This window comes from Bos taurus, chromosome 21 (genome assembly GCF_002263795.3).
Source record: "Bos taurus isolate L1 Dominette 01449 registration number 42190680 breed Hereford chromosome 21, ARS-UCD2.0, whole genome shotgun sequence".
Taxonomy (NCBI): Eukaryota; Metazoa; Chordata; class Mammalia; order Artiodactyla; family Bovidae; genus Bos; species Bos taurus.
In genome coordinates this window covers 69,573,662-69,585,938 of record NC_037348.1, presented here as the reverse complement: position 1 = coordinate 69,585,938, position 12,277 = coordinate 69,573,662, and the positions used below count along the sequence as shown (strand labels likewise).

The following is a 12,277-nucleotide window of genomic DNA, read 5'->3' as shown; positions in this document are numbered from 1 at the left end:
TCTCCTTTTTCCTGGTCACCGAGAGCTCTTATTGTGAAGGGCGCTGGCTCGTCTATGTATTCATTGGTGTGCGCATCACGTGCCGTAATCTTTCCCCTCAATCTGCACTGAGGTGAAGTACACTGATTTTTACTTTTCGGCCGTGCTTCGCAGCGTTCGGGATCTTAGCTCCCTCGCAGCTTTGCTTGGTTGTGCTTTGCAAGGCCTTTGTCCGGTTGTTACTTCCGAGACCAGAGCACCGGAGCCGGGTCACCCTTGAAGCCCCGTTTCCCTCCGTCTGTGGCCTTGTGGTGGCGGCTCCTCTGTCGCGTCTCGGTTTGTGATTTTGCCGTTTTTCTTCTTTGATCTATGTTGCTAGGGGCTCGCCAGTTTTCTTAGTCTTTTTCTTGGTAACGGCTTTGTTGAGATGCAGTCCACACGGTGAGTTGTGTGAGTCGGTGGTATTCGGTCACACTCACGCAGCATGCAGCCGTCACCACATCAGTGCTAGACCGCCGCCGTGCCTCCGACAGCACTCGGGCCTCGGCAAGCAGCAGCCTGCTTCCTGTTGCTCTCCGTTTGCCTGTCGACTTTCACGCAAGTGGGACCCTGTGAGCCGCCCTGGAGCTCTGCGTTTAGCTCGAGAGGCACTGCCAGCCTGCTTTCCGGTGCTGGACTGTGTTGCGCCCACACCAGCCTCACCAGTGCGCTCTCAGTCTTCGCAAAAGAACCACACTTTGGCTTTGTTTATCTGTAGGATACGTTTATTTTTTATTTCATTGATTTCTGCTTATTACTTCTTTCCTTCTAATTTCTTTAGATTTAATTTGCTGTTTTCCAGCTTCCTTAGGTTCTTAATTTTCATTTTTCTGCTTTTCCTACTGTAAGCATTTGAGACTATAAGCTTCTCTCTGGGCAGTTAGGTGGCATCGCACTATTCTGATGTGTTTTGTGGCCAGTTCACAGTGTTTTCTGATTCCCGTCTTCATTTCTTTAAGGAGACATTGAGTCGTATTTACGAGTGTGCCGCCTGCTTTGGAGCCAGTTGCGGGTTCTGGAGCTCTCTGTGTCATCGCTGTCTCGTGTGGTTCCCGTGTGGCCAGACGGCAGACACTGACGCGTCGCCTTTCCCCGGGCCTGGGACCTGACTTCCGGCTCAGCGTGCCATCTGTTTTGGTGGCCGTGCCACGGGCACTTCAAAGGAACGGACGGGTGTCTGCAGCTGTCGGGCGGAGCGGTGTGTGAACGTCCGTGCGGTCAGGCTGGTTAGCTGCGCTCAGATCAGCCTCGTCCGTGCGGTCAGGCTGGTTAGCTGCGCTCAGATCAGCCTCGCTGGTGCTTCTGTCCCCTTGTTCTGAAGGAAGAGTTTGAAACTCCTGCTGCCGATGAGGACTGACACGCTTTTCCTTTTATCTCGTTGGGTCCGCGTGGTATTCTGATGCTGTGTTTTAGAGGGTACAGATTCAGGGTCCTGTGTCTTCCTGCTGGGAGTGACGCCGGCTGCTGTGAAGCGTGGGTCCCTGTCTCCACGCTTCCCCTTAGGCGCTCCTGTGTCGGCGTTGGTGCAGCAAGACCCCTTTCCTGTGCTGAGGACGCACACAGTCTGCCTTTTTCCATATTTTAACATTCGGTCCTCGCTGTGTCTAAGGCCTGTCGGTTACAAGCAGCATGTGACTGCCTGTACTGAAGTGGACTCAGGCCCCCTGCCTGCGCGCGGTAAAGCCCCCCACAGCCAGGGGAAGGAAGGGCAGCGGGCGGGCTTCGCGGCCTCCTGTCGGTGGTGATGGGTATCGTCCCGTATCACTGAGCTTCTGTCTTTGTTTCAGTTTGAGTCTGATGTACTTAGATGTGGTTTCTTTGGTACTTGACTAGCTCCTGGAATTTGAGACTTTTGTCTGTTTGGGGAGGATCTTGGGAGGTATCTTTTTAAGCACGGTTTCTCCCCCTTCTTACCCTGTTCCCTTTCAGGACTCCGGGGGTTGTGGTTCAGTCGCTCTTTGTGACCCCATGGAGTATGGCAGGCCAGGCTTCCCTGTCCTTCCCTGTCTCCCAGAGTTTGCTCAAACTCATGTCCATCGAGTCGGTGATGCCATCCAACCATCTCATCCTCTGTTGCCCCCTTCTCCTCCTGCCCTCAATCTTTCCCAGCATCAGGGTCTTTTCCAGTGAGTCGTCTCTTCGCATCAGGTGGCAAACGCATTGGAGCTTCGGTATCAATATCAGTCCTTCCAATGAACATTCAGGACTGATTTCCTCTAGGACTGACTGGTGTGAACTCTTTGCAGTCCAAGAGACTCTCAAGAATCTTCTCCAGCCCCACAGTTTGAAAGCAGCAATTCTTCGCTCAGCTTTCTGTGTAGTCCAACTCTCACATCCATACATGACTACTGGAAAAACTGTAGCTTTGACTGTACAGACCTTGTTGGCAAACCAACGTCTCTGCTTTTTAGTATGCTGTCTAGGTTTTGTCGTAGCTTCTCTTCCAAGGAGCAAGGACTCCAGTTCCATGCACCGTTAGACCCTCTCCTCGCGCCTCGGGCTGCGCTTTGTTTTCCGTGCTTTCTCTCTCTTTCCTCTCCCTGAATGTTGTCCCGCGCGTACCTTGAGTTCGTCCATCCTTTCTTTCGCTGTGTGTCACTGGATGTTAGACCAGTCTGTTAACTTCCTAACTTCAGGGATTGTTTCTCATTAGATTCTTTTATTAGATTCCAGTTCTTTGGTAAGGTCTTCCATCTCTGGAGTTACACGAAAGTCTTTAATAGTGACTCCAACAGGGGAATCACTGAGGGATCTGCTTCTGTTGTCTGAGTTTTCTTCTGGTTTTGGAGCTCTGCTTCTGTCTGTTATCACACTTATGTGTGCGTTACTTGCTGAGTACTGTCTGACTCTTTGTGACCCCATGGACTGTAGCCCACCAGGCTCCTCTGTCCATGGAATCCTCCAGGCAAGAATACTGGAGTGGGTAGCCATTCCCTTCTCCTGGGGATCTTCCCAACCCAGGGATCAAATGCAGGTCTCCTGCATTGCAGGTGGATTCTGTACCGTCTGAGTCACCAGGGAAAAAGTTTTTATAGAGTTGCTGGATATAGTATTTGAAAACTTGTGGCAGCTATGGGTATTTCTCGCCCAGAAGGGCTGTCGTTTGCTCTGGCAGGCAGAGAGCCAGGGCCGCCTGTCTGGGCCTCACTGTGTGTCTCCGGGTGCTTGGTGCAGGACCTGGGCAGGACCCGCTGGGGCCATCGCAGGGGTCTCTGCCCGCTTTTGCCCCTGGGAGCTGACTGCTGCTGGCCGTGGCATGGAGCCTGTGCACCCTCGTGCCCATGCGGAGCAGGAGCTGACCAGGCTTGGGGGAGCTGTGTGCGTGGCGTTGGGCCCACTGCTTAACAGTTGGGCCCCTCAAGGCTGGCTGCCTTGGAATTCCTGGTGAGACTGTGTGAGCTCCAGGATGTGGCCTGGGCCTTGGCCTCCTGCCCTCGGGGCGACCGGAGCCGGAGCCGCCAGCAGGCCCTGGCCTTTCCAGGTTTCTAGGCTCGTGCCCTTGGGTGCCCTTGGGTGCGGCTCCTGGTTGCTTCCCTGTGCTTTCCAAGAGCTGCTTGCGCTTTATCTGGCTTTTAAGCCTGCTCTTCACAGCACGGCCACTCTCCTGTTTCATTGTGGCTGGAAGTGAAGTTGCCAAAGCAGACTGCTGCTTCCCACTCCCCCACTGCCAGCTGGTGTCTGGGCGCCGTTGGCCCTTGCTGCACTCTCCCGAATGACTTCTGGACTTCCAGTAGAGCCGGGCGTCACCGCCAGGTAGAACTGGTACGGCAGGATGCCAGGGTGCGGTGTCCGGCGGCCTCTGTCCTTGGCAGGGCGTGGCTGTGAGCTGCTGCTGTCAACAGAGCTGAGCGCTGGCTTGTGAGTGACTGCCCGCCGGTGCCAGCCGCCTGAGGTTGGGCTCACCGAGCAGGGAGCCCCGTGGTGGCAGAGGCGGGCAGAGGGGGCCGGGTGGGCACCGGACAGTCACCCTTTGATGGCGTTGCTGCTCAAGGGCCGCAAATGCCGTTTCGTTTTAACTTGATTAAAGGTTGAATCCCAATTTCCTTTTTAAAATACACACATTCCCCCCCCCATCATTTTATTATGAAAACTCTCAAACACATGGGAAGTTGAGACGGTTGATGATACAGTGGGAAGCCCCGACCCCACCTCGCACACACGCCGCGCGCACCCCGCCTGCGCTCCCCTGCTCCCGCCCGCTGGTCTCGGCCTGTCTTCTTGGCATTTTTCAAAGTAAGGTGCAGACATCCGCCTGCTGTCCCCAAGCCCTTCAGCAGGCGGGTTATTACCTGACTAGATCCCAGTGTTTGTTTATGGTTCTTCTTTCCTTTTAAGGCAAAACTGGCATGAAATGAAACGCACAAGCCTTGGTCGTGCCCTCGGATGCGTTCTGATGAGCACTCGGGTCTGTGTGACCAGCTCCTCCTCCAGGGAGCAGGGCGCTGCCGGCAGCCCACCCCGAGGCACCCACGCTCCTGGAGCCCCATGGGTTCATTTGGCTTGTTCTGGAATGCCCTGCCCGGGAAGCACGTGTGCGCCCATCTCTGGAGTGTGTGACAGGTGGTCCCTGCTGCTCCCGTCTTTGCTCTCGTGCTTGAAGTCCTGTGACTTCACCCTTCTTGGGGCATGTGCGTGGTCGGGCGTGGGCTCCACTGCTCGTTGTCCTGAGAGCCGGAAGGCCCTCCCGCAGAGCCGCTGTCCCTGCCGTCGGTGTGGGGGCCACTTTGAGCTCCTGTGGGGGCTCTTTGCTTCTCTTCGTGACATACCTGTTCAAAACTTTTTTTGCCCATTTTTGGGGCATTCACTTTATCTGTATCATTTCAAAAACAGACTTCATTTTAAGAGCAGCGTTGGGTCTATGAAGTTGTGCTGAGCGCCACGTTCCCCACCCCACGCAGAGCTTCCCTGTTACCCGCTCGCACAGAGAGCTCTGTGTTTGGCGGACACACGTTGGTCGTTTCTGTTGGCCGATGTCCACAGCCGCCCTGAGGGCTCACTCTTGGTGGCCACACTCCTGGGCGTGACCAGTGAGAGAGGCCGTGTGTCCCCCACGGTGGAGGCATGTAGCCGCTCCCCTCCCCTGAGGACCCCGCTCCCCACCCGCCCACCGCCCAGCCCTTGGCGGCCGCGGGCGTCTGCTGTCCTTCCTTCGCTGTGATGTTGTTGGGGCCTGACAGCGCCTGGTCTCTCGGCTGAGTCAGCTGCTTCTGTGGCCGCTGATTCCTGCTCGTGTGCTTCTGTGGCCTTCCTTTCGTTTCTTGTGATTTCACTTGTTTTGTTCTCAAAGTTCTCACCAGCGTTGGTCTGCACTGCAGTCTTGCTTGTCTCGCTGTGCTCCCCGATGAAGGGCCTGTCTTCAGAGACTGAGGAACAAGGTGCCTTTTATTCAAGGACCTTGGCGGTCATGCTCAGAGCTTGCCGCCTGTTGGAATGAGGCTGTGGCTTCGGGGCTTCCGTCCCTCTTTCCCTCTGGACGCCCGCTCCGGGCTCTGGTTCAGCGTCACCAGATCCTTTCTCAGTTACTTCTCAAAGCCTCAGCATGAACAACACTAAATTCACTTTATTCGACGAGCTGCTTTTCTCAGGGGCTCATGTCTTGTATATAGTTCTGTGTGTGTGGCTGGCTAGGTTTTGACTCACTTAGGGCATATTCTGATTACTCCTTGCTCATGTACTGACAGTGAGGACTGGGCCTATGCCAGAGTCCCCACAGCTGTCCCCTGGGGACCAGGACCGTGGCAGTGCCTGCCGGCCACCCGGGGGTCCCGAGTGTGTGTGTGTCTGCCCCCCTGCCTGGTGCCCAGCAGGCGCTCGGTGGGTGCTCGCGGGGCACAGTCGCGAGTGTGGCCGTGCTCGTGGGGCAGGCAGGGCAGGGCCCGTGCAGATGCGGAGGCTGGCCCGCACAGGCGGTTGTGCTCCGGGGGCCACGTTGTGCCCCCCGCCTGCCCCAGCCCCGCCCCCGTCCTGGTGGAGACTCACTGCTGCCCGCAGCGTGGCTGCCCACTCTGGATCGCCGTCCCGTGTGGAGCCTGGATCTACAGCCAGGGTCTGCCTCCCGGGGACCGTGCGGCGGCCGGCGCCCGTGGGCCTGCTGGTTTCTCCTTGACTCCCACGCAGACATGCTCCTCGACCTCAGCGACCTGCTCCAGGTAGATGAACCCCCCCGCCCCAGCCCTGCTCAGGCCCCGCCCGCCCCGGCTGGGAGGGTCCACAGGCGAAGGACGCGGAGGGCCTGGGTCTCAGTTTGGAAACTGGCAAACGGAATGGGTAGGGGGTGGTGGCGTCCCAGGGGCTGGTTGTAGAACCACAGGAGAGGCCCAGGTGACCTCTGTCCAAGGCGAGGGACGTTCTTCAAAGAACAAAATGGACTCATACGTGTACATTTAAACAGTGTAACAGCTTATGTTAATACTTGCAGTCTATTTAGAGAAACTTGCTTTCTGGGTTCCTCATTTCCAAATGACTGATGGTAACAGCAAGACCACCAACGGGGATACCCGTGTGGATGGGATGCTCATGGGGAGGGGCCACCTCCAGGTTGGGGCCACTGTGGTCTGCACGTGCCCTGGTTATGGCGCTGGGTGAGCTTGGGCTCGGTGGGTCTCGCCACTGAGGACTTGGAAAGAAACTAACTTTTCCTTACTATGTCAGGGAAAGCAGATATGACCGGTGTGAGGATGCACGCAAAGTGCCCAGGGATCCCCCCGCTCCCAAAGGAAGCTGGTCCAGGGCTGGGCCTTCAGCAGTCCCAGGGCAGGCAGGCAGACCTGCACTGACCTCAGAGACTACCTGTATAAACGGCATTTCTCAGCAGCCCTGCTGAAACGTTCTGGGGTCACCCTGGAAAGAATCCCTGGAACCATGAAAATCCAGTTCTCCACGTACTGTGGTCAGGGCAAGTCCACGTGGCCAGGTTTCCTTCCTGGCGATGCCTCAGGACAGCACTCCGGAAGCACTTGGGCGCCACTTGGAAGGTAGAGGGAGGTATCCCGGTGCTTCCTGCTTCACACCTTGGGGAGCGGGACAGTCAGAGCTGGGGTTGGAGGTGACGGAGCAGAGCTCCCCTCCCCTGGGCTGGGTCAGGGCCAGCGGGACCCCGTGCGTGCAGGCTGCACCCACACAGTTCGCACACCTCAGGGGGAGGGTGGGCCTTGGGCCCTTTGTCCTGAGCGGAACCCAGACTGAGCATCAGGAAGGTAGGAGGGATCTGGCAGCCGTGAGCCCGGCCCTTCCAGGGTGTGAGGCCGGGACAGGCTCAGCATGCTCGGGACGTGTCTGCACTTAACTGTGGGCGTCATGCGCACACGTCGAGGGAGGTCCTGCCCAGAGGGCTGCCACTGCCCAGGGCTGACCGCTCAGTGGATGTGCGGGAAGGCTCAGGACTCGGTCATCCACACTCTCATACATGCCCAGGCGAGCACCTCCCGGGCTGAGCTCACAGCTGACGGCCGCTGGCAGGAGCCGGGGGCAACTGCTGTGCCCTGAGGATCCTGAGAGGAGGTCTCTTTGTCCCTCCCCACCCCCTCATAGTGAGACGGACCTGGGGCCACCCACAGCCAGCTGCAGACTCAGAAGTTACACTCAAAGTGTCAGTGTCTTGACTTCTAAAGAATACTGATGGCAGTGAGCATCTCTGACAATAACCACACGTTTTACACGCATGTCCTTTTAAAAACTTGATCTTCCACTTGAAGGGTGCACTGTTCAGGGCACCCTTTCCTACAGCACTCAGGCTTCATCTGCCTGGGTCGTGGGACCGGGTGCAGGGCTGTGACGGGCGGGCAGTGTCAGGGACGTGCTGCAGGGAGCGTGGGGACGGACACTGGCTGGTCAGCCCCGTCCCAGCCCGAGGGGAGGCGGCGGTCAGCAAGGCAGGGACCCGGCAGAGGGATGCACCAACACGCTGGAGTCCGGCCTGGGCAGGGTGCCCTCAGGAGGCCCCTCTGGGAGCCACAGCCCTTTGGGTGGGGTCAGACGAGGGCAGAGAGTAGCTGCCAGTGGGGTGAGCAGGGTGGTCTGGGCCCGACTGGTGCCCACAGGGACCCCGATCGCCTCTCCTAAGAGGGCTCAGTGCCCCACTCCAGGCGCCCGTGTGTGCTGTCCGCAGGCCCTGTGACGGGAGGCCCGCCAGGCCCTCATTCGGCCACCTCAGCACTGTGCCTGGCATCCTCCTGGGGGCTGGCCAAGGGGCCCACAGGCTAGACTTGATCGGGGGAGGGGGCCCTCTAGGGAGTCAGAGCGGAGGGTCGGAGCCAGCGCTCCGCGAGGCCCAGGTCTTGTAGGGGACTGGGGTGGACAGGTGGGAGACGGGGGGGCTCTGTCCCCTCAAGCTGGGATGGTGAGACACCCGGCATGGGCCTGGGCAGGGCTTGGCCCTTGAGGGGTGAGCAGGCAGGGCACTCAGGTCTGCAGACCCACCGCCACGCCCTGTGGGGACGCGACAAGGATGCCCTGGGGAGTGGGTGGAGGGGTGGCCTGGGCCCCACTGTCCCGGCGCCTTGGGCTCTGGAGAATTCTGCTGAGTCAGCTGTCCTGCAGGCAGCTTTCCTTCTCAGCAAAGTCAGCTGCCACTGAGACCGTGAGTCTTAAAGAATTACCTGGACGAGGGGTGGGGGCGCCCCAGGCTGCCGTGGGGCCAGCAGGGCCGCTCGCTGCTGATGGAGGCGCACACGCGCTCCCGCTGCCGAGGGCTGTCCTGAGCCGCATTTCTTTATGACAGGTGAACGTTTACGTGCTGGGCAAGACATTCCTCCTCCTGGCGAGAGAGCTCTGCATCAACGCGCCCGCCATAGGTACCGTGGGGCCCGTGGGGCGGGAGGGCGGTACGCGGGATGAGGACCCGCAGGGGGGCCACTGGTGCCTGGAACCCGCCTCCCATGAAAGCAGAATGCCGCGGTCAGTCCCCGGCAGGTGCGAGTGGGACCCCTGTAACAAGGGCCTCGTGGACGGCAAGGCCCCCGCGGACCGAGCCAGCCTTTCCGTCAGGGTGGGCCTATACGGGAGCTTCACCACGGGGACCGCTTTTACCGTCGGCTGGAGGGACTGCTCCGTTGCCCACGGGTGTCTAGAAGCACATTTTCTTGTACTAAGGATGTAGCATGCAGAGCCCTGGGGGGTGGGCAGACGCTGTAGTTCTGCCTCCCTCCCCCCCCCACCCCCCCTCCCGCCCAGGATGTCCCCTGGGGCCGGGGCGGAGATCCACTAGGTCGGGCATCCTCCTCTGACGGGGCTCTATGCTTGTGCTGAGGGACACGGCGCATCCCTCTGGGATCAAGCTGAGGTTTTCCAAGGACAGAGTAAATGGCCTGGAGTTTGTGGCGCAGGAGCACAGAGGCAAGAGGCCCGAGGGGCCTGCCTGAGCCCACAGGCTGCCCGTGACCCTGAGGTGGCAGGTCTGCTCTTGGGGGCTGGAGCCCCGAGCCCTGCAGAGAACCAACCCCGCTTCCGCCCCCACATCAGAGCCAGACGGGATGACTTTGAGCGGCGAGTGACAGTTTGGAAGGCAGACACGACTTGATGCCTTTCTCCAGGGTAGTCTGGCTGCAGTCCAGAAAGCAAACCCTCCTGGGTGGAGGCCCAGCTGCCAGCAGAGGGCACACCCCGGGCAGGTGGGTCCGTGGGACTGCTTGCTGACCTGTTTGTGCCATCAGGCCCGTGAGACCTGCAGTCATTCACGTGTGTGTGGTTCTTGTTTTGTTAAAACTTTATTATGAAAATCCACTTAAATAGGTGAACTACTGGAAGTGACTTTTCCCGTTTTGGATTTGAAGATAAGGTCTTAAGCTCAGAACCACTTAGAATAGAATCCAAGAGGACAAGAGAGAAGGCAGAGCCCTCACAGCAGGTGGGAGGCGACACTGAGGGGAACCTGGGGCCTGCCTTGCACCCCCAAACCCGCCCTCCACCTGAGATGCACACCCCACTGTACAGGAGGTGCCTGTGAGGCCGGCCCGACAGCCACGGCTCAGGGACCAAGGCTCTGGCTGGGGAGGGGGGCGTCCGCGTCACACCCCAGGCTCTGGCTAACCACACACAGGAGACAGGCCGCAAGGGCGGCCCGGCCAGAGCAGAGTGCCCCCTGCTTCCCTGCACTCTCGGTCCCTTGCTGGCTGCAGAGACAGGGCTCACCCCTCACAGCGTGGCTGGCCCCCGGGCGCCTCAGGCGTAGAAGATGAGCTCGGGGATCTGCCCGCCCTGGACCCCAGTCCCATTGGTGCTGTCGGAGGAGCACTGGAACTGGAAGGTCACCTTGCCGCACTGTACCTCCGTCATGCCCTCCTGCCCAAAGTAGCTGAGCTCGCTGCCATCCAGGACAGCGCTGGCCGTGTAGAACGTGTCCTGCTCCACCTGCACGGGGTGTTCAAACCAGACTGAGAAGGTGTTGCTGGAGCCGTCAGAGACAAACTTGGTCAGGTTCTGCGCTAGGACCACCCCCAGCCGCTTGAGTTCGATCTTCACGCTGTACTCGGCTTTCCCAGAGCTAGAGCCGTATAAGCCCAGCCCAGCGACAAAGACTCTCCTGTCCACGGCAAACTGGATGCTGTCGCAGCGCCCGCGGTAGCGCCACTGGTTGCTGCGGTAGGCAGAGGACTGGAAGCGGTGGCACCTCTGGGGCGCGAGGCCCTTCCTCTTGGTCAGGGGGAACTCGAGGAGGGGCTTGTTGGCTGCTGTGTACCACAGGAAGATGTTGTGGGTCTCTTCCAGTGTCAGGATGTCTGACTGGGCGGCGCCATTAGCAAACTCCTCCAGGGTCATGGTCGGAATACGGACCAGGTAGAGGGCGGGCCCCAGCACATGCCTCTTGTTGCGAGGGGTGGCGGGCAGGCCCTGCCTCTTGCACTCGGCCTCCGCCCAGCTCAGGACCGCTTCGAAAACCACGGCCTCCTTGGTGTTGAGGGCCTCCCGTGTGACGATGATCTCCAGCGTCTGCCAGTCAATCTCACAGAAGCCTTCGGACCTCAGGGCCATCTCAGCCTGCGCGTCGATGACCTCCCAGCAGCGCTGGGTCAGCTCGGGCTCCTCAAACAGTCGGCTCTGCGATAGCAGGACACAGGCATTTTTGGCTTCCAGACTCGTCTCCAGAAAGTTGACACAAGCTTTTGCTAAGGCGGGGACAATGTACTTCTTGGCAGCGTAGAGGGTAGCCAGCACCGTGTCAGCTTCCAGGTCAATCTCGTCACTGTACATGTACCTAGGCAGGATGGGGGCAGAGTCATGGGCAGCACCGGGCACTCTGGGCACCGAGGGCCCAGCAGAGGAGCCCATCTGTCCTTGTGGACTTTCAGGAAGCTCCAGGCAGCTGGCTGGAAGAACCAGACAGCAAGGAACCGCCCCATCCTCCCACCCTCATGCGGTAGACTTACTTCAACAAGATGAGAAAAGCTGCAGGTTCCACGTCGGGGATGTGGATTTCTGACTTGACTTCTGCCAGGTCGCCGTAAAACATGGCATAGAAGACAGAGCTACCCACGGCCAAGACATACTGTGGACGAGAGAGGCAGAGCGCGGCCCTGAGCCCTGGGCCCTCCCTGCCCCCAGCGGCTGCCACACCCAGAAGACGACCGTCCATCCTCCGGCGGCGGCCGGTCGCCTTTGGGAGCGCACAGGGCCGAACCTCTACCAACCTTGTGGGCAGGCACCCTCCGGGCCGCGCCCGGGGGCCCCACGACGAAGTGCACGTCGGCCATGAGCTCGTTGTTGAACATCAGCGCGTTCCTGCAAAGGGCAGAGGCACAGGACACTCGGGCTCGGGCCGCGCGGGCGGGGCGGGGCGGGTGGGCCCGGGCTCACCTCTCGCGCAAGGTCGGGTGGAAGGACTGCCAGTTGGGGCTCTCCGGGTTGTTGTTGTCGGGCGGCGGCGGCGCGGGCGCGGGCGGCGGCGGCGCGGGCAGCGGGGCGCTGGGCCGGCCCTTCCTGCCCGCGGCGGCGGCGGCGGCGGCGGCATTGCTGTTGGCGATGTCTGTGGCGGTGGCGGCGGCCGCGGCCGCGGCGCTGGCGGGCGCGTAGAGCTCCGCGGCCATCTTCGCGGGCAGGGCGGCCTCCGCACGCGGGAGCGGCGCGCCGTGAGCCCTCGCGCCGCGCCGGGGCCTCGGGGGCGGCTCTGCGAGCACCAGGAGCGCGGTGAGGCACTGCGCCACTCGGCCGTGCAGGCAGGCCAGGGGCAGCAGCATGGGGCCGCGGCGGCCGCGCGCGCGGGGTCCCGGCCTGCCCGGGGCGGCGGGACCTGCTCCCTCGGGCCGCCCCGCCCGCCGGCCGGAGC

At 60.3% G+C, this 12,277-nt stretch overlaps 2 protein-coding genes across 8 annotated transcripts in view; one reads left to right on the top strand and one right to left on the bottom strand.

Moving 5' to 3' along the window:
• BRF1 (BRF1 RNA polymerase III transcription initiation factor subunit) overlaps positions 1–12,277 on the top strand; it is a 52,553-nt gene that overhangs the window by 22,269 nt on the left and 18,007 nt on the right. For 4 of the 7 annotated variants that reach the window (XM_024982225.2, XM_024982227.2, XM_024982222.2 and 1 more), the window contains 2 exons: positions 6,136–6,167; positions 8,738–8,810. The exons of 2 other annotated variants lie outside the window; for them this stretch is intronic. In XM_024982225.2, coding sequence (XP_024837993.1) covers positions 6,136–6,167; positions 8,738–8,810 — 105 coding nt within the window. Of the gene's footprint in view, positions 1–6,135; positions 6,168–6,823; positions 6,993–8,737; positions 8,811–12,277 lie in introns of those variants that run through there. One more of the 7 variants, XM_024982226.2, reaches the window with a different exon arrangement.
• On the bottom strand, positions 9,707–11,854 carry BTBD6 (BTB domain containing 6). Its single transcript, NM_001105050.1, has 4 exons — positions 11,809–11,854; positions 11,643–11,733; positions 11,382–11,500; positions 9,707–11,209 (listed from the first exon to the last, which is right to left on the bottom strand). Exons 2-4 carry the CDS (start codon positions 11,721–11,723, stop codon positions 10,177–10,179), a joined length of 1,233 nt encoding a protein of 410 aa, NP_001098520.1. The 5' UTR covers positions 11,724–11,733; positions 11,809–11,854; the 3' UTR covers positions 9,707–10,176.

Excerpts from the sequence above, each read along its gene's own strand:
- BTBD6 (NM_001105050.1), bottom strand. The coding sequence starts at position 11,723 with ATGTTCAACAACGAGCTCATGGCCGACGTGCACTTCGTCGTGGGGCCC. Across the intron at positions 11,501-11,642 it reads GGAGGGTGCCTGCCCACAAG|TATGTCTTGGCCGTGGGTAG; the intron begins GTTGGTAGAGGT and ends TCTCGTCCACAG. Across the intron at positions 11,210-11,381 it reads GCTTTTCTCATCTTGTTGAA|GTACATGTACAGTGACGAGA; the intron begins GTAAGTCTACCG and ends CATCCTGCCTAG.